General features: G+C 31.4%; 4 protein-coding genes across 6 annotated transcripts in view; 2 read left to right on the plus strand and 2 right to left on the minus strand.

The window, feature by feature from the left end:
* Nucleotides 1–3,290: 3,290 nt before the first annotated feature.
* On the plus strand, nt 3,291–4,018 carry LOC111030640 (eclosion hormone-like). 2 transcript variants are annotated; one of them, XM_022310242.1, is made up of 2 exons: nt 3,291–3,404; nt 3,501–4,018. In XM_022310242.1, exon 2 carries the CDS (start codon nt 3,528–3,530, stop codon nt 3,777–3,779), a length of 252 nt encoding a protein of 83 aa, XP_022165934.1. In that variant the 5' UTR covers nt 3,291–3,404; nt 3,501–3,527; the 3' UTR covers nt 3,780–4,018. The 2 variants fall into 2 exon arrangements, with proteins under 2 accessions (XP_022165934.1, XP_022165943.1); XM_022310251.1 differs by having other exon boundaries at nt 3,322–3,404; nt 3,482–4,018.
* Nucleotides 4,019–4,980: 962 nt separating this feature from the next.
* On the minus strand, nt 4,981–9,063 carry LOC111030766 (interaptin-like). The gene is made up of 7 exons (XM_022310437.1): nt 8,946–9,063; nt 8,718–8,788; nt 8,378–8,485; nt 8,174–8,271; nt 7,664–8,078; nt 6,360–6,458; nt 4,981–5,094 (listed from the first exon to the last, which is right to left on the minus strand). Exons 1-7 carry the CDS (start codon nt 9,061–9,063, stop codon nt 4,981–4,983), a joined length of 1,023 nt encoding a protein of 340 aa, XP_022166129.1.
* Nucleotides 9,064–10,458: 1,395 nt separating this feature from the next.
* Nucleotides 10,459–11,361, plus strand: LOC111030634 (eclosion hormone-like). Its single transcript, XM_022310232.1, has 2 exons — nt 10,459–11,014; nt 11,094–11,361. The coding sequence occupies exon 2, from the start codon at nt 11,106–11,108 to the stop codon at nt 11,355–11,357; it is 252 nt and encodes an 83-aa protein (XP_022165924.1). The 5' UTR covers nt 10,459–11,014; nt 11,094–11,105; the 3' UTR covers nt 11,358–11,361.
* Nucleotides 11,362–11,367: 6 nt separating this feature from the next.
* The window catches only part of LOC111030621 (peroxidase-like), a 14,097-nt gene continuing 2,112 nt past the window's right edge, over nt 11,368–23,352 (minus strand). For both annotated transcript variants that reach the window (XM_022310218.1, XM_022310210.1), the window contains 16 exons: nt 21,309–21,449; nt 20,445–20,521; nt 20,243–20,333; nt 19,945–20,136; nt 19,681–19,877; nt 19,435–19,608; nt 19,108–19,332; nt 16,367–16,494; nt 16,192–16,305; nt 15,975–16,107; nt 15,581–15,911; nt 15,006–15,175; nt 14,810–14,918; nt 14,620–14,719; nt 12,891–13,483; nt 11,368–12,518 (listed from right to left, as the gene is read on the minus strand). In XM_022310218.1, the coding sequence (XP_022165910.1) occupies nt 11,852–12,518; nt 12,891–13,483; nt 14,620–14,719; nt 14,810–14,918; nt 15,006–15,175; nt 15,581–15,911; nt 15,975–16,107; nt 16,192–16,305; nt 16,367–16,494; nt 19,108–19,332; nt 19,435–19,608; nt 19,681–19,877; nt 19,945–20,136; nt 20,243–20,333; nt 20,445–20,521; nt 21,309–21,449 (3,442 nt within the window). In that variant the 3' untranslated portion in view covers nt 11,368–11,851. The remainder of the gene's footprint in view (nt 12,519–12,890; nt 13,484–14,619; nt 14,720–14,809; nt 14,919–15,005; nt 15,176–15,580; nt 15,912–15,974; nt 16,108–16,191; nt 16,306–16,366; nt 16,495–19,107; nt 19,333–19,434; nt 19,609–19,680; nt 19,878–19,944; nt 20,137–20,242; nt 20,334–20,444; nt 20,522–21,308; nt 21,450–23,352) is intronic.

A 23,352-nucleotide genomic window follows, 5' to 3' on the forward strand; every position in this document is an offset into this window, starting at 1 on the left:
TATTTCTATTTACCTGACTAATTAATTAGCACCTAAAAATTTAAGGTGCTGTATATAGTATTATATTCTAAATACATATATTATATTATGAAAATGTGTTTAAAAAGTTTATTCTTATTAATACAACTAAAGGTAATCCTCTAGAGTTGGGATAGTTAACTTAATAAAATATTAAATATACCACGACCAACGTTTAAGAATTTGTATGGCTTTCTTAAAAAAGAGGCTGATAATTTAGAACTTTTATATGCAAGAAGCTACTTAAATATGAAAGGTTAAGGGAGAAAAAATATGTACATACAATTAGACGAGAGAATTAAAAAACATTAATGGAGTATGAAATAGATAATGATTTAGTCAAATGCTTAAAAAAATAGCTGCTATTATTCAAAAATTAGAATAAGGTTATGTTTATGTACATATATGTTTGTTAGTAATATACTTTAGTATTAGTATTATATGTTTATATGTAATGTGATCGACAAATGTATTATTATTATATGAGTTATTTATAATAATAATAAGTTTTTAAACACACCAGTAAAAAATACTGTCAGTCCTTAGCCTTGAAAAGTGAGAAGGGAAGTTTAAATATAATAAAATAGTAAATATATACCTATTAGCACAAATTAAGTTTATAGTAAATTTATATATATTATATATAGCACCCAAGTTTTATAGTCACGTAAATAGAAATAAATTGACCGCAAATGGCACGAAAAAGGTGCCGACCACAAAATCCTGACCGCATCGGTGCCGACACCTTTATAATTTAACATAGGATTAAACTCTTAAACTCTTGATAAAATGGAACCTGTCTAACGTAAAACGGAAAGCTATTTATTGGTCCTGCAAATCACATACACCTCATATACACGGAAAAACACATAAAATGAACAAAAATATTTTTGATACCCACATTTATTTTGCTAACGAACAATAATTAAGGTCAGCGATTAATACGTATCAACGGATAAGTACATTTTATCATGAATCTACACACAGGCGCGGATCTAGAACATATTTAAGTTGTGGGGGGGGGGGGCATCTTAAATAAAATTAAAAACGGATACGGTCGAAACGCTATTAGCGAAACAATGCATTTTATCGGCTGCTGAAAATAGATATAATAGACAATTCACCAGAGTCTACGGAGAGGAGAGCATTAAAATCTTTCTTATGTATTACCTGATTTAATTATAAACACACCGACTTTAACCAAAAAAAAAAAAATGTTTTGGTAAAGTAATGCTGCTGCTTGCATAATATATGCAATATGCATATCAAACAATGACACATTTGATGCTGCTGCGTACCATATCAAATAAAAATTAACTTACATGAAATTATAAACGGCATCATCAAAAGAAATTTAATTTGTGAGACAATATTACCCACAAATTAAAAACAAAATATTAAATAATTAAGTTTAAAACAGTGCTATGATAATCATACAGACTTTTTTTTTAACCTTTTTAATACTAATTAAGTACATAACATTCTGTTGTTACATATACTAGTAGGATGAATATATTAATAATATTATAATTTAGTAGTACCTACTACCTAATCACTTATAACACAAATAAATAATTTTCGATATGAATAAAAATTGGCTTTTCTTTACTATAGAAATTAACACACTTTGTAGTACTTACTACGGCAAAGTAAAATATCGGAAAAATATGTTATGCATGGATGTCATGCATTTTTTTGTAGAAATCCATTTTTTGAATTTGAATTTTATTAATTAATTTAATTTTTATAATAATTCTGCTTGTAAATTAATCATAGCTCTGTATTACCCTAATACTTCTTCATCAAATCTATTAAAAATAATTCTTATTTGATGGCGTAACTATTAAAAGTTGTCATGGATAAATATTTAAATTTACTTTATGAAGTTGAAATTTTTAAACAGATTACTGTTGAAAAAAACCACACTAAAAATAAATTTCAGTTTTCTGCAGAGGTATTATTATATTATATTAAGGTTAATGGGACTTATGATACATACTGTATATTCAATTATATGAGACTGATCAAATGATAGGAAGTTTATAAGAAAATTATCTGAATCAAACAAAAAATGACTAAATAAATATATATAAATATAATAATGAATTTTGCTAACCGGATATTGAGTTATTTTGCGTTTGTTTGTTGCTTTTAATTAGTAATTTATGGTTTAAATATATTTTTAAAATTTCGGAAATCAAGTCATGTATCTTTTCATAACAATTTAGTTTGAATAATGATTTAAAAGTTTTTACATAAGACGAGTCTGGTATATAAAATATAGAGAATACATATATAAATTGTAATAATTTAAATAGATACATACTTAACAATCACTGTGAAAATACTAATTTGAACAAAATAAATTTTTTTTAGTTTTATGTGTAAATGTGTTATGAACTTAAGTTTCATTAATAATTAAATAATAATATTCAAATGATTGAAGTAATTCAGTTGAATACAAAATTTAGCTGGGAAAATTGTTTGTCTACTGTTGGCGTACCTATGACATTTGCTGTTAATGTATAACGCTGCTATTTTATTCTACCACTCCCTGACTTTTTAGACATATCACACTGTTACCAAAAACCAGTTATTAGTCTTCGGCATTTTTCGTTGCATTCTCAGCAATGCAACGAAATTTTTGAGCATTGCTGAGGACTAATATTAATATTTTTAGTTTTCATTTTTTTTTTAAAATCACATCTCAGCAATAACACGTAAACCATTTTAAATGAATACGGGTCTGTTTTGGAAAGACGTTTTCAAAAGAAAATTCTAAATTTTGCAAGACATAAATTAAAAAATCGACTTCCTTCCTCTTACTTTAGTTCTAGTGCAATAAGCACCCAGCACCCTGTCTACTTATTTGTTTGTACTAAAACTTCAGCTTACAGTTAACAAAGTCACAACTGTCACATACATATTTCGAGTTTTTGATTGAATACTATACGATTATTGAATTGCCGTGACGATATAAATATGTTGACAGTATATAAGTATATAGCACATAATATAATATATATATACAATACAATCATCTCTGTAACTGCATTTTTTTTTGCCATTTTTGTTTTTTCATAAAACTTACCACAATTATGTATACACGCATTGTGCATCTTTGGTCGCCTGCTGAACGGCGACGAATATCAAATTAACCACGAACCCGAGTCAGCGGGAAGTTCGCGCCTGGCGCCAATAACGAGTATTGCAGCAATACTAAATAGTAAGCATTCATCGTCGCCGACTATATGACAATAACTCGATTAAGTATTATCGCCGGTATAAAACCAACGGGACCGTTGTCATTTTCATCAGTGTATCGTCCCGCAACCGTCCAAAAGGTTTACGATAAGGAAAAAAGAAGTTTCGACTACAGAGTAAAAGTGAGTTGTTGTAATTACTGCAAGTGCTGCACGGGTTACCAGAGACGGACGTTCAGCGTTGACGATAACTATATAAGTCTTTAACGTGTTTTACAGAAAAACTTCAACTCGAAAACTTAAGCGATGAACACTCCATCCAAAAAAGTCGCTCTCCTTGCCGCCGCATTGGTATTGATCGCGATCGTAGGGTACTCGGCGGCGGACATGGCGGACGTGGGCTTGTGCATCAGGAACTGCGCTCAGTGCAAGAAGATGTTGGGCGCCTACTTCGAGGGGCCGCTGTGCGCAGATGCTTGTGTCAAGTTCAAGGGCAAGATGATACCGGACTGCGAGAACATCGATTCCGTGGCACCGTTCCTCAACAAGCTCGAGTGATCTATAAACTCCACGAATTTGTCAGACCGACTATACGATTATAATATTTTACTTACGAACAAATTATTTTAACAAACACTCTATAACTGCAGGCTAACCTAACCGAGTTTGTATAAATTATAGTTTGATGATTTTATGTACTCGGTCAAAGTTAAAACATAATAATCCATAATATACGATTGTACTATATTGTAATCAAATACGACAATTAATAAAATAAACCGATATTACTATTACGATTATTGTTATAATTATTATTAAAAAATGTGCCATCTGCCTAGTGATTCATTTCTGGTTTTAAAAAGTTAACAAGGACTGGGTATAATATTATTGTGATTTCAAACTAATAAGTAATTAGTAATAACGAAAAGATACGCAAAAAAACGGTGATTAACCTATTAACAAATTTTAGTTATATGTACACTTAAATATAAAACAATTCATCTCAACTATTAGCTTCTATCATAATAATTAGTCAAAGTAAAAAGCAAACAATTGAAAAATGTACTTATGAAGACAAATTTTTATTTTTTCTATGTGGCTGAGAAATTTTAAATGTATTAAATTATACATATTTTTTTACGAGTGAACAAAAAGATCCAACTGCACTTCTCCATCCATAATTTTGTTGAAGGAAATGTAGGTACCAACAAATATTGAAAATACCTTTTGGTCAATTTAAAATAAAAATTTATTTTGATAAAAAAAAAATTTAGCCAAACTTTACAACGATCCTACTATAAAGTATATATAGAAACAATTAACATCGAACATCGAAGATTATGATTATATTATGATTAATAATAAAATAAATTATATAATTTATTGTAATTTTTTAATACCTGTTTAGGTTATACACTATGTTAAAAATCGTAGTGTTAAACTGATACAAAATGGGGTGTATAAAAAATCTATAAGACTATATTATTAAGGTCAAGTCTATGAAAAATATTCGATCAAAAAAAAAAAATGTACGGAAAATCATAGCATAATTATTATTTGTGATCACTATATTAAATCTAAAAAATAAACGGGTTTTTTACAGTTAAGAATAGATGATCACTTGTTCAAGCTAACATTTATTTAAGTAGTGCCCCTTTTTTTAAATGACCCGTGTTAATATTATGGTTCGCTAATTGCCATTATGAGTTAATTTATTGTGTTTAATAATATTCAAACAGCAAATAAGTCATTTTCTTCGTCAAGCGTTTTGTATGACGTGTTCTTCTTCAAATGTATTATTTAGGTAATCTATCATATTGTGTCTTTCTTTTTTTGTCGTTTTCAATAACTCATCCATTCCTTCCAATTGTTCCTATAATAACATTTGAAAAAACAATTTTATTCTTTAACCTAACGTGGTAACTTAACCTAACATAAGCTTATGTAAAAATCAATGTATTACTAATAATAAAAAAGGTGGGAAAGTGGGTACTACTCGTCTGTGAATTAAATGTTTTTTTTAATATCTTATTTTGTTCAAATTTTAAATTTAAAAATAAGTGTGTTTATTTATATGTCTTTTAGAATTTTTGGTTACAGTATGGACTGATCGAGAGAAATATTGTATAAAATGTTCAATCATTAAGTATAAAAGTTAAAATTAAAGTTGACAGTTTTTAAGGAGTTTGAAATATGCAATTTTCAAATTGCTTACGAACGGGCCTTGTAAATGTATGCGTAGTAAGTGATGATTAGTGTGTGTGTGACTGTGTGTAAGAGAAATAAAGGAGCGTTTCCGCACGCCCATGTGTAAGTCATGTACTCGGCGATGCACTAGTGAACGGTAAACAATTTATGCTCATTTGAATGCACTTTTTGTCCATCCTATCGATCGACCTAATAATGCTATAATATTTTAGCAAACTAATAGGTATGCATTTTTTATAATATCTTCTTGAGATCGGCCTGTCCACATTTTAAGGTTTCCTAATTAAATTCCGAATAATCAACTTTTGAAAATTCCAAAATTTCAAAATATCCAAACTAAATATATAGTTGTCGGTTGATGAAATTGGGAAGAGTAGACTGACCGACCACAAGTAGACATGATAAAAATTCAAATCAGTGCTAAAAAGTATTATCGTATTACTAGGTTGATACGTATGATGGACAAAATATTGGTATGTTGTGGCTAAAATAACTGTCAGTCACCGACCCCTTGAGCATTTTATAATTTTTTTAACTACAAAATAATTTGCGAATTTTCAAGATAATGATAGTAAAATCTAAACTTAAAATGCTTAGAAAAAAATCGTATCTATGTATTTTTAATAATTTCAAACTGCTACTATAAAAACTTATGAGGAACCTGAAACACAAAATATTTTGAAAATTGTATAAGAATGCTACTATAAACATCGGATGAAAATTGCATGTATCTTCCATTATTTTTTTAGAGTCATACCATAAATTTAAAAAATCCAAGATTTCCGTTTTTTCCTTAATTTATTTTTTGTTTAACCAAAGGCTTTTGAAAACTTGAAGAATTGTAACATTTTACATTTATTGTACTACTTAGAATCTACAAGAGGCTAAGTATGCTTGATATATTACTCTATATTGTGTAGATTTACTCACAGCTAATAGCAAAAAAAATTCTTTTTGCTTCTCATTTGGAGTTGATAATTGATCATTTTCATACTGCAATTGTTTTATGTCCGAATATAAAATTGAAAACTGCAATATTTATAATAATTTTAATATTTTAGACATTCATAATTGTGAAATTAATAAATAATAGATTAAGATGAAATTCGATTATAAGTCGATACGTCGTACCTATTCGTAATATAATATTATATTATGTATAATATACATTGTATATTGAATAATTTACTATTTGTTACATATTAATAACATAATACCTACATCATACTTTACATTTAGAAGTAGAAATACCTACTCCCTACAGTCATCAAACTTGTGGTGGGAACACTAGTAGAGAGTTTAAACACAATAGTTGATAATTACAATCCAACATAGTTTATAATCAATACTTAACTATTAATAATAGTAATAATAATAATAGGATGCTACACAAATGACCACATAATATATAATATACATTTTTGATTATTAATTATTTAATGATTTATTTAACAATAAATGTATTATTATTATTAGGTTAAGTTAAGTTAAGTTGAGTTGTGTAACAAGGAGATGTTTGAAGGAAATGACCTGCACCTCCCTTTAGCACGTGTTATATTTAAATTATTTTGTAATTACATTTATTCAGTATAATAATATTTTTCATAAATTTAACATATTTTATTGATTAATCGATTGTTTTTATTATATGATTTTGTACACATAACCCTAACTTTATATTAAAATATGTTATTATATTATATTTCGATGACACTCCCTTAATACAATCCTAGATACACCAATGATTAGGTAGTTAATTAAATAATTGTATTCCCCTATTTATACAACAATTTTCTACCATAGCGAGCGGTGTTTGGTATGATTAATTTTTGAGTTTTTAATTTCAAACCATTATTTTCCCATGACGTTTTATATGTGTTATAAATGTTCATAATTATTCTATTGCTAATACCCATAGATCAACAATGTTATCGGTCGAATGTCCTATATATTATATATATAATATATATATACCTAATATATATATATCATTATTTATTTATTTAAGTACGCAATGATCGAATTGCATTAAACTTATATTTTATTGAAAACTTTTTTTACCTGAAAGACTAGAAATAAGTCATGTTTAGAAAAAAAAGGTTGGTATTAGGATTAGTTCAATTTATGCACCTATAAGGCTATAATACATAAACTCACTCGAATTATATTTGAATCAAAAATATGCTAATTATATCGTCCTCAATAATTAATATGGAACATCATATATTGTGTACCTTATCAGTGATGCATTTCATCGATTTTTCATAAGAATCGATGCAAAGTTTTTGGTCATTAGCACGTTCTTCCAGCGTATCTACTTCTTTAATTTTAATATCCGCGTACGCTTTTAACTGATAGATTTCGTTCGCATATTTATTTATCTGTTCAGTAAAATTTCTTTGGTCTTCGGTCACCTGTATAGCATAATGGGCCCTCAAATACTCCGACACTTCCATTATCTCTGTAATCGTTTCTTTATTTTCACACGCGTCTTCGAGCTTCAGCTTCAAACCGTTTACTACCTCTATAAACTGGTCAATATGGCTATGGATGTCCACTATTTTGTCTACGATGGCTTTAAAGCAAGTAGTATTTTCCAGTTCTTTAGTTATGTTCCCATCGCGCATAGTTTCCATTTCGTTTTGAATCCTATCATGAGAATAACATCACAATAAGAACAAATGTTAATTGTATTTATTATGAATATAATATGGATAGATGAGACTATTGACTATTGGGTATACTTTTTCATTTTGGCATTGATCGTTTTTATCTGATCATTGCTTAAGTTGTTCCTGTCGTCGATTATTTGAACTTTATCAGTGATAAATTCGTTTTTTATCTATAGTACATATAGGTATGAATTAACAAATGTTTTTAACTCATTACGGGCGCGTATATACACTATACACTTCACACTTGTCACCTAACGACTAAACCACTCTTACGTTTAATCCATCGAACTCCATTTCAATTGCTTCTAATTTTGTATTCTTCTCGTGGTTCGATAATAGTTCACCACCGCCTTCAATATTAGATTGCGCTACATTTTGCCTCTAATAAATGAAAATTATAATATCTAGTACGAGTTTTTTACACATAATATACCTAACTTAACTTATTTTTCAGGTACCCACTTTAACTATTATTGATTACAATTTGACTGGCAGTGACCCTTTCTATAAAGACATAGTATGTACCATATAGTCTTAACATTCACTATTTATATTTCTTGTACAATATTTGACTAATCTAAATTTAAATGAATGTATGGAACTGTGTTTTTACCTGAACGGACTTAAAATTCTCTGAAGCATCACTAATATTTGATATTTTTCCATCACTGAAACACTCCAACACTATAAGAAGTAATTTAATGTATAGTATACATATTGCACACGAATTAGGTTTAGATATAATGGTACATAATATGAATATTATTTTTTAATACTCGTCCATCTAAATCACTTTAGTCTTTAATACCAAATTTTATTTTAATATTTCACCAACATTTACTTTGGGGTTTTTCGATACACTCGTTTGCATTTTCATGGTTTTCGGTGTATTTTTGAACGGTTTTATAGACATTTGTTACATCTACATCGAAATTATATTTTTCTTGTGTGTCATTCATTTTTTTATCAGTAATGTTAGTAATCTGGTAGAAAAAATATTCATTAAATTACAAGTAGGTACAATAATTTCAAATACTTCTAAATTCTTATTATAATAGTTAATAAACTTAGAAATAAACAATATTTTCTTTATTATGTAAATTATTTTAATTTTCATAACATTATTGTATATATGCACTGACAATGTCATACGCACTAAGAATCAAAATTTACTAACTAATAAATTATTAGTAATAATTAATTTATCACCATTGGCAGACGTGTATATAGAGTTATAAATGCAACAGAAGTTCTATATCATTGGGAAATTCGTCAATTGATTTAAAAAAAAATTATTTCCTAAATAAGTTTTGTTCTCATTAAATTACAATAATACTTTTTGATATGCACGAAATAAAAACGTTTACAACATTAATGCCGCTATACGACAATATTATTGTATTAATTTGATTTATCGTTGCCATAGATTTTATGGCATTATAGAACCATACGTATGTATATTCCATAACAATTATCAACTATTTCAGGGGTGGCCACTGATAAGAGAGTCGAGAGCACGAAATGTAATGAAAAATACGTAAGAGCCAAGAGCGGGAGAAAAATGTTCTCAACAATCGTAAATAAGATAAGATATCAAATGTAATTAAATATTTCATTTATAAAATGTGAAACAATATAATAACGTATACAACAACTCTTTAATAATTTTTTCAAATTTACTACATTTCATATGAATCAAATGGAAAAATGAATTTCTCTTAAGATGTGTAGATTTGTCAGATATCAATGTAATTTAACACATCAATGTTATGAATAATAGATGAAGAGTCAGAAAAAATTTCATGGGAATGCCAAATTTATGAAATAAACAATGATCATTAAATCTGGGCACCGCACACTGTTATTTTTTAGAACTCTTTGTTAACTTATTTTAAATAAATACCAAAATTTGCAATATCTCATCCAAATGTACGTCTATATTATACTAGCTGTTCTACGAGGTGTCGCACGTACTCAAGATTTGTTTTTTTTATAAATATATTTGTAAGAAAAGTGTATGGCATAAATCTACTAAATAATATAATGTTAATTATAAATTATAATAAGTAACAAATAGCAGGAATCAACTATTATCTTAAACAATCAGTTAGTTATCGAAACGGGTCAAAAAAATTATATTTTCGTATAACATCGCATCGTTAGTATACAATTTAAATTATTGATTGGTTTCTGAAACTTTAACATATCAACATAAACAATTATCACATTTTTATTGACAAAAAAAAATATAATAACATGTACAATATGATATATTTCTATAATCTATATATTAAAGAATAATATAAAAAAATGTCAAAACTATTGACAAAATAAAAATATAAAATTATCTAGGTTGGATCTATTTAATTATAATGAATAATAATAATAATAATAATTATGAAAATGAAAATAATAAATATTGTTTATCAATTATTCTAAGATACACGAACAGTTTAAAAGTAATTTGTGTTTTAGGGTGAATCTTGATAAAAAATGCTGTTGCTATATATTATAGGCTTTAACAACTTATATCACATAGCTATATTTTTATGTTATCACACTTCAATTTTAATTACTCCTACACTTCTGTATAGCTATTTAATAAAACCGCTGCAAATAAAGTTGTCGGTAATGGACGCATCTAACGCACCAGAATAATTAAATCGTCCCAGTTTTGACGATATACTAATGTATAAATGATACTCTATCAGACAAACATAATAATATATCGAATTATCTAAAAGCTAGTGCGCGGCAGGCAGCGGACATTTTCAAAACGAGAAACTCAATTAAGTTATACACATCGTGAGTATAAAATGACCGGTACCAGTGCCAAATCCGTCAGTGTCATACGTTCAGACTTACGAGGATCTACGACTAGCGCAAAAGATTTTTTACGACATCTCAAAGGTAAGTCGGGCTACGGTTTTTCCCGGAGCAAGAATTATTAGTCATTGACGGTATCTATAGATTGTTCTTTTTTTCAAAGGAAAATTCAAAGATGAACACTCCATCCAAGAAAATCGCTCTCCTGGCCGCCGCATTGGTATTGATCGCAATCGTAGGTTACACGGCGGCGGATATGGCGGATGTGGCCATGTGCATCAGGAACTGCGCTCAGTGCAAGAAGATGTTGGGTGACTACTTCGAGGGGCCCCTGTGCGCAGATGCTTGTGTCAAGTTCAAGGGCAAGATGATACCGGACTGCGAGAACGTCGATTCCATTGCACCGTTCCTCAACAAGCTCGAGTGATCTACTCCACGATTCCCGGATCCGAGTATAGTAGTTACACAATGAACATTTATGCTTATTATTGATAGTAAAATATGATTAATTTGTAATATGTACTCAGTTTTTGCTTATTGAAACATCCGAGAAATAAAATCATTCGTTCTGAGTAAAATAAAAATTGTGTTGATTATTATAGCTACGGTACAAAATATAAGGCACAAGGTTAGTTGTAAGTGAACGACTTCATCCATAAAAAAATATGGGTCCAATCCTCTAATTAAAAAATGTTCGTTCAATGATATGTGAGTACATTACACTTTGTTTTGGCGTAGGTGTTTAGATAATTAATTTCCAGTAACTACTAGAGTTGCTCAAAAACAAATAGTCGTAAAATGCTAAAATACTGTGGGTTAGCTCTCAACTAATGCTGGTGGTAGATTGGTAAAGATGTAGTGATAGTAATGGTGCTGGTGGTTTTTGGTGTTTGAAGATGGTGATGATCGATGTGGTGGTTCCTAAATGTCCTGCACATACGACATCCTCCAATAGGCTTTCGACTTCGGTGGCTTGCCGTCGACGTCGAATTCGTGTATCCTGGACTGGACCGAGGTCGAGGATGGTTCGTGAGCGTAATCGGTGGAGCGATAGAAGTACGGTGACTTCGGTACCGACCTCGAGGGCCCGTGACCGTGGTAAGTATTTTCTTCGTCATCGTGGTCCGAGGATGAGTAACCACGGTAATCACGTGACGGACCCTCGACCACGTCGTACGCGCCACGCCCATGATCGATGTTAATTACGTCTCCGTGATCGGACTCGTCCGAGTTGCTGCGAGTCATCGATACGAACGACTTGGATCCACCGCTGCCACCCGATAATGGGCGACCGGAGTACGGCGATGGTACGTCACGATAGTCATCAAATTCGCCGTCAGACTGCAGACCGCTACCCACGCCATACGAATATCCCGCTGACGAACTACCTCCGCCGACACCTCCAATTCCTCCACCACGTATCGGCACAAAGTCATGACCGTGCAGCAGAGGTGATGCACCGCTACTGCCACCGCTACCGTAGCTGTTAAAAGTTGGTGGCCGTGGATATGATGGCGCCTTGGACGCACCGTACTTGCTGGACTTGACGGGCTTATTAGAGTCCAAGTAGTTTGGCAAAGTTAGTGGCCTGCGGCAAACGAAAGTAAATAACATGAATTCATGTAACAATAAAATTACATATTTTTAGTTTATACGCGCATCGTACTTATTACCGTCTATGTTCGTGTTACAGTTTATATTTATATGGTCAGGATAAACTATTTTAATAAAATTGATTAATGCAAACATAGATGTCTATAATGTTGTTAATTTTTTTTCAAGAACTTGTAGAAAATGAGATTTTAAAATAAAATATATGACATAACCTATCTGCACTAAAACTCAAATTGATTGGGAAAAAATTAATTGAATTTATTGACTATTTTGAAAATATTATCTTAATCTTGAAATATCGAAAAATGAGATCAACTTTCAATAACTTTGCTAACGTAACACGTACCTGTGGTTGCCCTCGTCGTCAAACTCCATGGGCACGTACTCGTAGTGCGAATTGTGGTCACTGTCGTCAAAGTCATCGCCGTCGTCTTCTAAATGTTCGTTTGGACGACGGCTGCTGTAACCGCGGTAGTTGTTCACCGGCCTGGTTCTAGGAGCTTCAAACCCTTGACCGTTGGCCGCCTGAAACTCCTCGTCTACATCGTAGTCGACACGTTGCTCCATGATCGCTTGCGTCATGTCCGGTAGTCCGTCAGTTGCATCCCGTTTGATCGGCGCTGCCTTGGGTACGTCCAGCCCGGTTAGCACCATCTCGTCCGACAGCGACGGGTCATCGCCAATGTCCACCGTTCCGTTGCCGGCCAGAGAAGCAGCTTCAACGCCCCGTTTCAGCCTCTTGTCGCTACCACCGAATATGGCATTTGAGTTCATCACCGTGTTGCCATCCAACTCGTCCGTAGCTTCGATGATCGTGATCACTCGAGTCCCAGGATCCGCAAATCCGATCCCGGTGTCCGCAGCCGTTGTGTTGCAGTTGTCGCAGAACTGTATCTTTGCTTCTGTCATACCGGATTTGAGATTTTTTTCTACGTTCGACTGTAAGACACCAGAAAAATTAAATTAGAAGTATAGGTATATGATAAATCATACGATTTAAGCAGGCCCCCACATTAAATTTTGGACCCCTGTACTAAATATTTTGCGGGCCCTATACAAAACTACAAAACCCTATATAAAACTTCCAATAAAATACAACCCATTACAAGCGATGCAGGTGACTTATATACGATTTCTAGGTTATTAATAGTTAAAACAACAAAATGACATTTGTATCATAAAATATTATTTAATATAAAATAAGTATTCCCATACAAATTTAGATTAATTTCAACGGTCCCCTAAAATAGAGCAACTGTACTCCAGTGTCCAGGTCCAACAGTCAGCCTTTCTGAGGGCCTTGTGTATAAGTATATAGGATTTGGAATTTGGATGTCAGTACTCTGTACATTTCTAGAAAAAGGCGCTAAACATTAAAAAATACGTAAGTTTAATGATTTAAACACAATTATTATTTGGTGTAGGTACTAACTTTTAGATTAAATAGATTGAAATAATCAAAAATACACAAATTACATTCATAAAAATAAATATAAAAATGTTTTAAGATTATACAACGCTTACTTTTAATTATCTTATAGGTATCTGTATCATAGCGATAAAACGTACCAATGTTGAATCTTGTTTGAATCATCATACTCATTATCATGTGGATATAAACTGTTCTCTCCCTCATTTAAACTAATCCAAAGTATGTCAATTATATGTATTAATTAATTTCAAATCAGTTTTTAGAATTTACAAATCAAAATTATTTAAATTTTGGTAAATTATTTTCCAATTTTAGCCACGGAAATAAATATTTTATTTTGTTCTTGATTTTCAAATTCTATAGAAATTATTTTATAATTATCTAAATTATCTACTTTCATGTGATTTTACTAAGGGGAAGAGGTGACTGACTTCATGACACCCGCTACCATGAAAAGTATAAGGTACTAAAAAATTAGCAAAATTAAATTTTGTGTAATCATTATACATATAAATATTATTATGAATTGAATTCATATAGCTTTTGAGGTTTCATATGAAATTACGATGACGTCTATACCTTGGCTATACGTCACCATATCATAACGTATAATAAGTCAATGTTATAAAATAAATATACTAACGAGTCTGGTGTTAGGTTCAGCCGTATCCAGTGACGAGTCGGCCCACTTGCTCAAATCCATCCTAGGTATGACGCCACTCCTACACGGGACCCTAGGATTCCTAAGACATTAGACGTCGATTAGATGGATCTATAATAATTACTATTGATCGGATTCGACGCTTTTCATCAATGAAAAATTTTATACGTACAGTTCGTGATCCGACAACACCATCGGATACATTTGAACCGTGTCTATGATGTCCGTATTGTCGCACACCAAACGTGCCAACCGGACGTTTCTGATTTCTTGCAACTGATCTATAATGATAAATGCCAGCGATGTTATGGTCACTGAAAAATACTAGGCACACACAACATATAGGTATCTGTGTCAGCTATATTTACCCGATGTGAACGAGGACGGTTGGTCGGGCAATTCGTACCAAAACCGATCGCCCCTCTTTAAAAGACTGAATTGAGAAGCAATTATGCAACCAAACGTCGGTCCAACTACACTTCCTTGCGCGGGTTTTTCCGACACCCCACCAGACCACAAGTCGATGTCAAACGGTGATCTTATAATACATAATGATAATGAAATATTAAAAAATTGAATTTTAAATTTAAAATAATCATGTACGTGCACATACATTACGATGTTACACATTATGGCTGTACTTTAGTATGCGAACTATCAAAATGTTTTCTTAACCAATACCCATGTACAAGTTACTACAGTATTTTTAACCTCGAACAAATTATCATGTGTTTAGAAATAAAAAATTTAAATTTAAAATTGTTTGATTGATGCACAACTTTGTTGTGATTTTAAAAAGGTAAAAAAGTCAAATATAGTGCGAAATTGTGTTAAACCCATGGCAAAACTCATAAAAATATTGTATACTAAATATTGAACTATTTTCTTATGGATCACCTACTATAAAATATAATTATTATTATTATGTTTAATTTCGACTAACGAGTATATCGTCTGGTAACGTTGTATGGTTGAATTAGGCATGAATCCTGCCATTTCTTCGAATCTGTTGGCCACGGTCAACCCACAGTGCCGTCTGTACTCCATGTAACCAGGCAACCCGAAGTCTCTGCCTCTCTGTATGTTGAACGACACCAGGTCGAAACCGAACCCTTTGCCCGGTTTTTTTATCAAATTATTAGTTACTTCTTGCGTTATTGAATCGTCCATAGCCTGTGCGACTTGGTTCATGAGGCCCATCAAATATTCGTCTATGGCGCCTGCTCTGTACAAATCGAACGGCCGACGAATCAAGTCAGACAATTTCTTGGAAGCTGAAGCAGTATAAACATATCGAGTCAAACGATGTAAAGACTTAAAAATATCGTGGTTCATACCGATAAAACCGTGAGCTTTGCTCCAGCGTTCAATAACATTAGGCAGCAGAGAATGGCCGAAACGAAATGCCGCCGCCGAAAACGAAGCCAATATATTTGGGTTTGCGTTTGAATCGTATCCGTTCCAATGTCCCTAAAATTCAAAATGTTCCATAAACGATATTATAGCAATACGATTAATTATTATTGTAATGATTTCAAGACGAATAATAATCACTTTTTTTCTGTTCGTCAAGCTATGTTTATCCATCATGTCTTTGCCTAAAAGTATGGGCAGAAATTCGTTGTACGTTATGTGTTGTATTTCAGCCACGGCAATTCTTTTGGCTTCCTAAAAACCACAGCTATGTTAGAAACTATCCATCATATACACCACCTGTCATACCGTTTACCTGATAGAGCATTTCGTCGTTCCAGTGCGGATTTATCTGTGACAGCTCTTTAGCCACCCGGTTGTGTTCTCTGGCCATCAGTGTATGGATGCACGCAAGAACGAGCTGTTCGTTCACTCTAATTTCACCTACGAAATAAATTAAGCGGTAAATTAAACAAAGAGAAAATATTTTATTTTCCTTAGAAACAGGGCGACTCATAATTAAAAAAGTTACAAGTTGATGTACTAGAAAGTAATTCGAAATAGTTAGTATAAAAATACTCGGTACCAACGAACTCTTTTTATAGGTACCTATCATCTTTGATTATTTTTGTTAATATTTATCTGTGAAAGCATACGAAATATAATATTGTATATACTACACTGCAGGACAACTACACGGGGGGGGGGGGGGGGTCATTGGACCTGGAATATAGAAGCCCAGCTATTTAAGGGAACCATTAAAATTAATTTTTAATTTTTAAATCTTGATAGGTATACTTACTATAGCTATTATAATATATTAAACAATTATTTATATGGCCCGCAAAAACATTTAATACAGACCTGATACCATTTATGTTATAAATATGACATGTGTGTGTAAAAAGAGTGATTTTTTAAACATGCTCACACCCATTTTTTCCTCTACCAGTACATTTATTATAATTCTGATTCTTAGAATTTTTAAGTAGACTTAAAGACCATACTTTAGAATTTCTGATACTATTTTAACTACAGAATTATCCTGTTGCAATACAAACATCTATTTTATTATATCTATTTATTATATTTGAAACAAGGACCTCGAAACTGCTTTTTGAGTATCATACCCAACCTTGACTATATGTAATGACAGATGTAGCATTTATTACACTTGGATAATTTTAGATTCTGATCGGAGCGATGAGTTTATTGATTTTACAAAGATGTTTTTATATTTATTTTTTTTTATTTTTTTTGTGTCTGTCATCACGGTTTCTTGCAGTAAAAGTGTTTCGATATTCTTCAATAGCAGCTTTTCTGGTAGGAACATGAATCTAGATAGTGTATTCGGGAGGTCAAAATTTAAAATTCAAAATAGTTTTCAAAAGCAACGGGGAAAACAAACAAAAAATTAAGGAAAAACGGGAATTTTAATGTAAAACCAGTTTTCGAAAAAATCGATTTTGGTTTTGAAATTTGTGAAATTTTGGTCATGAAATTTTCACTGAGTATTTGTGTAAGCATTTTCTATACACCACACAATTTTCAAAATATTTTGATTTGTGTTGAACTATTTATAGGCAAATGAAATTTTCGGTTATTATTTGTTTTTTTTAAACCCAAATCGATAAAAAAATTTTCGCTCTGTCAAAAAAATTAAAAATGTAATACAAGTTTCCTTGTAAGCTGTTGTTAATGGAAATTAAAAAAAAGTTGAGCTCAAATCCACAATAATTTTTTATGAGCTTTTAAATTTAGTATTTTGACAAAATTCTTAAAAATCATAAAAATTTGCAAATTATATTTAGTTAAAAATTCAAAAAAATATTCTATTTATATCTAAGATTAATTCAATACAAGATTCCTTACAATTTTGTCTAAATAATCAAAAAAAAAATGTCTATGAGCGTTCGAATTTTTACAATATTGGATATTCACTCGATTTCCCTCGTAGCGATTTTCTTATTTTGTTTCAATTCAAAAACGCATAATTGTAGACCCTTTGAAATTTATATCAAATGTTTATTTTATCAATTCAAATACTTGATAAAATTTTCAAAATATTCGAACTTGTTATATGCTGTTGACGGACATTTCCATTTTCCTTTTTTTTCTTCTATAAATGTCAATACAATTTTATTGGTTGGGTGAAAATTTAATACAAGACTCTTCATAGCTTTTTACAATAGCAGTTGAAAAATATTAAAAATACATAGGAACGAATTTTTTTTATAAGCATTTAAAGTTCAAATGTTGACATTACTTATCAAATTGAAAATTGAAAATGATTTTGTAGTTTATAATGTATACTATTTTCAATGTTTATAGCTGAAGATTGAAAATTTAAAACAAAGTTCCACTTACGCAGTGATAAATCAATAGTAATTGCTATCTTTTTCAAATCGTCTAAGCCACCTATCTATTTACCATAGACATATTATCCTTATAACACAAAGTTACATAACTCAAAAACTACTAGTTTGAATTTTGATTTAGATACATCAAAATTCTCAAAAAATATCTGCTTAAAAATTAAAAAACAAAAAAGTTAACTCAAGTTTGTATTGTCACAAGATCATCCTTAAGTGGCACAAAAAATTTCAATTATTCGAAGCGTAGTCTCCAAGTGCATCTAAAAATTCCAAATATCTGAATTTTAATATATACATGATTTAAGCATAATAATACGATGAGGAATGGACTAGCTTAAAAAATCACACTGTATATTAATTATCTGCAGTGCTATTTTAACGTATAGGTTTTTGTATCATAACTTTTGTGATGTAAGGTGACAGGGAGTTCAGATCTGTGAAAAAACATAACCTATTACCCATGTAAGAAAAAAGTGCTTCTTAGGTATTTATAATAGGCTGAAAAAATACTTTTGAGAGTATTCCAATACCCCCTCCTCCTTATTTACATTCCTGGTTTGTACATAATATTACTATGCTATATGTTTTGGTATACATCAATGTGAATATTTAATTGCTACGAATCTGATTAATAACCCGCACATGTTATGTAAAAGTATTCGAAACAAAAAACGTTACAAACCTGATTCAAAACAGTACTGCGAAGAATTCGACCTGATACAACCTTCGTCCGGGATGTTCATCTTCATGGGCAACAGCTCTTTCAACCCTAAATTTGCGAACGCCGGGTTCATTCTCAGCTGTCCTGTGTATCCAGACCTAAGATACCGGGAATACGTTTCATCTACTCCGTAAATGGTGTTGCCATCGATCACCGGAGTGAGTAGGTTAAAAGGGGACCTAGGTCCTGCAATCCAAAATTGAGACGAGGATCAATTAAAGTTTAAAAAAAAATAATCAGCTTTGGAGAGGGGGATCACATTCATATCAAATGTACGAGTGCACCTACCCAATTTACAGTCAGGCTTGACGCCTGGAAACGCTCGCACGAAATCCTGACACCTAACGTTGTGGTTTCTGTAAAAATTGTCGTCTTCTGGTATTTTTATCTCGTAGCAGTATTTATTCTTCAAGTGATCAGGACGGCCGCAACATTCCTCGGGTTCGTTTCTGTTCACCGGGTCTGCGTGAATACAAGGAAAATAATATAAGCCATCAGTGAAACAAAAGTAAAAGTCATAATCTTTATGCTTACCCAACGGAGTGGCCGTCAGCGTCAAGTCGTGGTCCACAAACTGTCCCCAGGCGACCAGCATGACGGTGCCGGCGTGCTCGTGCAGCCCCTCATCAGGGTGAATGGTTCGGGACACGACCCTGGCCATGGGCAGTGGTTGTCCGGAAGCCGAAGCTTTGGGCGCGGACAACTTGTCGGAAAACCGTGGCGACATCAATCTGAAAAACGAAGACAGCGGTCCGTAAAAACGGTTATAAGACCGGAAATGTGGTAACTAGGCTATACCTGTTGAACGTTGACATGGTAGCGCCCCACGTCGGGTTATCCTCATTGTTGCACAGCCCGTCGGGCCTACGGTACTTGCCTGGTTTGCACACCACCCTCGTCAAGCAAGACGGACACACGTTACGGATGAGGGTCTTTGACGTGTCGATGGCAGGCAAGAATTTGTTCACGTCGTCGGCATTCAAGTCGTACCTGTAACCGATATAGAAACGGTTAAAAACAAAAAAAGAATTCGCTGTAGTATTATATTATAATTTATAAGTATATACAAGCAATAATATAAAATTGATAAATTTACATTTTTGCGAGCACTTGCGACACGTCTAGCAGCAGCTCTCCAAGTCTAGCAAAGTGCACCGGGCCCCATTGGTCATTGGGTTCCAGCAGCGCTACAACATATTATTATATTACAACATATATAGTGAACTATAGTAATTTTTATCATAAGACTTGTCGACAAAATTCAAATCGGTTATGAAATCCGTGAGTATTTTACTTACTGTGACGGTTTTGGACGTCTAGAAAAGCTCTGTTGACCGTGTCGTACGTGATACACATGTGAGCTGCCGATCGGTGCCTGTCGGGAAAACATTTGTGTTAATGTCACGTACACGATGATTATTATTGGGCGGAAAACTCAATTGGTAAATTGTTTGCCTAATGAAACCATCAATAATGTATTTAAAATGTAAAGATTTTAAAAAATATAATACATTTCATTGAATTTGTAGATTCTAAAGAATCGGGATCTATATTGATGTTATAATACATACAATTTGGCTGTAAAAAATACTATTTACTGAAATTAATATAATTGTTTATTAATTATAAAATATGTAGATTGAAATATTGTTATCGCATCATATTGGAGCTCATATTGAAAAATGTAATGAATATATTATATTTATTGAAATTTATGAATATTTTATGTTATACAGGTATATATGTATAATGTATAAATAAATGATTTTTATAAACATTAATCATAGATATTTTTTTCTGTCTAGCAATAACGATGTTTGAACTATACAAAGTTTAAGACTTGCGATTCTTTCAAAGTGAATCAGAAAAACTATCGGGAGTATCGTTTATTGAACTTGTTTTAAAAATTAATTTTAAGCTCTGACATAACATTTTGGTATGTATGAATATCAGATTTTGAACTGATAGAACAATTTAAAGTAGGCAGTATAAAACTCTAATAACTGCACAATGTGTGCAAGAAATTCAAAACTGATATGAAATTCACTTTTAAGATACATTCGAAGACCGATGATGCCAACGATTCTGCATGTCAAATGCGATGAGTGGTAAACCTCGTGTAGATTCATTTAATTTTTTTTCAGCATATTATTGGAACTTACGGTGAACCCTTGCCACTGTTATAAATGAAATGTTTCGATCCTTCGAGTACGACGGCACAATCGTTGCCGTCCACACCGTCAATCGGCGCGTATTGTGCGGCGTGTCCGAAACACCAGACAAACGAACACAGCAACAACACTCTGTAAACAACAGTAATATGGTTATTAGTTGTAATTAGAGGCGGGCTCAATAATAAGCCATTTTTTTAAAATTTGATAATAGTAATGAATGCATTTAATTTTTATTTTTATTTTACAAATATACATAAATTCATAAGCGTATTTTCTTAGAATGTATTTTATATGGTGCAATCACGTGATAAAATCCTGTTCTAGTTTTCCTTTTATAACTTTGGAAATTGTAGTAAAATATATTATCTGCAAGCGATTGTACTATAATATACTTGCGTCATTTTTAAACTGTTCTCAATGTCATAATACAAAATAATATTTACGCTGGTATCAATATAACTATCGTGAATACTAGCACTGTTTATAATTATAGTACACAATATACTGTATAGTATACCAAGTGTATACCTACCTATAGTCTATAGGATAATTCCTAACTAATACTTGGAAGCCGGTAGGTAAGGAAACCAAATTAAACCTTTCTTCTTAATGTTGGTAAATTCTAAGCCAGTTGATTATCAGTAGATACTAGCCACTATATTTACTAAATATATAATAAATTAATTTTCATTTCAAGTCACTTATTAACACATAAGTCATCTATAATGGTATATACTTGCAAAAGTCGTTGACAAAATAAAACAACAATTTTAAAAAATATTCCAAAATTAGTCAAAATCAATTAGTTAAATTCTTCAACGTTAAAATCGTCTTCTGTACATAAAATAAACTTTCATGGTTTAATTCTTTAGTGTTTAGGTCATAAGTAGTAGACTTTCATGCATTTGCATATTTTTTCTTGTAAAATGTATCGTACGCTTAGTAATTTCACAGTACATTTCACAACATTTGTGATCTAATTCTCAAAGATTTTAGTGCATATTTTTGCATATTTTGACATTTATGGGTTTAAAGAACATCTTTTTGATCATAAAAATATATTTCAAGTTTTAAGTGCATATTTTAATAGTTTATCGAATATCAAGCACTTAGGTAAATATTTTCATGAATCAAGGTATAACTACTATATACATAATACATTTGAATGAAGTATGATATTTGTATTGGCTGTATTATTGTTTTTTTTTACACATATTATAAGTATAGGTACATAGAAAATCGAATTTAAGTCAAATTATTTAAATTATTTTAAATAAATAAAATATTTAAAGTAAACATTTTTTTTTTTTTTTGACGTACATCGAACAATATTAACTAATCTACTAGTTTAATAAATAAATAATTTATTGATAAAATATTTAAAGAAAATATGCAATTTTTAAGTGTTATTTTTTGACGGCATCATATCAATTGCATATTTTAATTTTTTGATGCACAAGTGCTTACTTTTAAATGCTTATTTTATGCTTTTTAATGCACAAAAGTCCTTGCTCTGATCATAGTCTTAGTCTAAGAGAACAACGGGCTATGTCCCTCCCCCAAAATTTCAAATAACTTTCAATATTTCTCAGTGAATTGAAAATAAAATTGGAGTAATAATAATTATTCATGATTATTAAAGACCCATACCCATCAAAAAAATAACATACATAAATTAAAAATGTTTGACTGCGTCATTATTGTTATAACTCTATAAGCCATACCTCATTATCGTCCAAAAGTTTCAACACTATTACAATACCTACATAATAACCCCAAAATGTCTGCCATTAGTTACCATATAATACAATAATAATTAATGGACGAAAATAATTCCTATTTGAATTTTTTGATTATTTTCCAAATAAATCGCTTTTATTGATACATTTAAATATTTGAACGACCACATATTGGAGATCACAACGGTTATATAATAGTTTTACAAACGTTCAAATAATACAATATGTCCACACACACACACACACACACACACACACACACACACACACACACACACACACACACACACACA

Source organism: Myzus persicae, unplaced genomic scaffold (assembly GCF_001856785.1).
Source record: "Myzus persicae strain clone G006 unplaced genomic scaffold, MPER_G0061.0, whole genome shotgun sequence".
NCBI classification, from domain to species: Eukaryota; Metazoa; Arthropoda; class Insecta; order Hemiptera; family Aphididae; genus Myzus; species Myzus persicae.

What these genes read in the sequence shown, in the direction of transcription:
- LOC111030634 (XM_022310232.1), top strand. Translation starts at nt 11,106, where the DNA reads ATGAACACTCCATCCAAGAAAATCGCTCTCCTGGCCGCCGCATTGGTA.
- LOC111030766 (XM_022310437.1), bottom strand. Translation starts at nt 9,063, where the DNA reads ATGAATGACACACAAGAAAAATATAATTTCGATGTAGATGTAACAAAT. An exon ending in AGAATTTTAAGTCCGTTCAG is followed by an intron (nt 8,486 to 8,717) that starts GTAAAAACACAG and finishes TTCATTTATTAG; the next exon opens with AGGCAAAATGTAGCGCAATC. An exon ending in ATCAATGCCAAAATGAAAAA is followed by an intron (nt 8,079 to 8,173) that starts GTATACCCAATA and finishes TTCTCATGATAG; the next exon opens with GATTCAAAACGAAATGGAAA.
- LOC111030640 (XM_022310242.1), top strand. Translation starts at nt 3,528, where the DNA reads ATGAACACTCCATCCAAAAAAGTCGCTCTCCTTGCCGCCGCATTGGTA.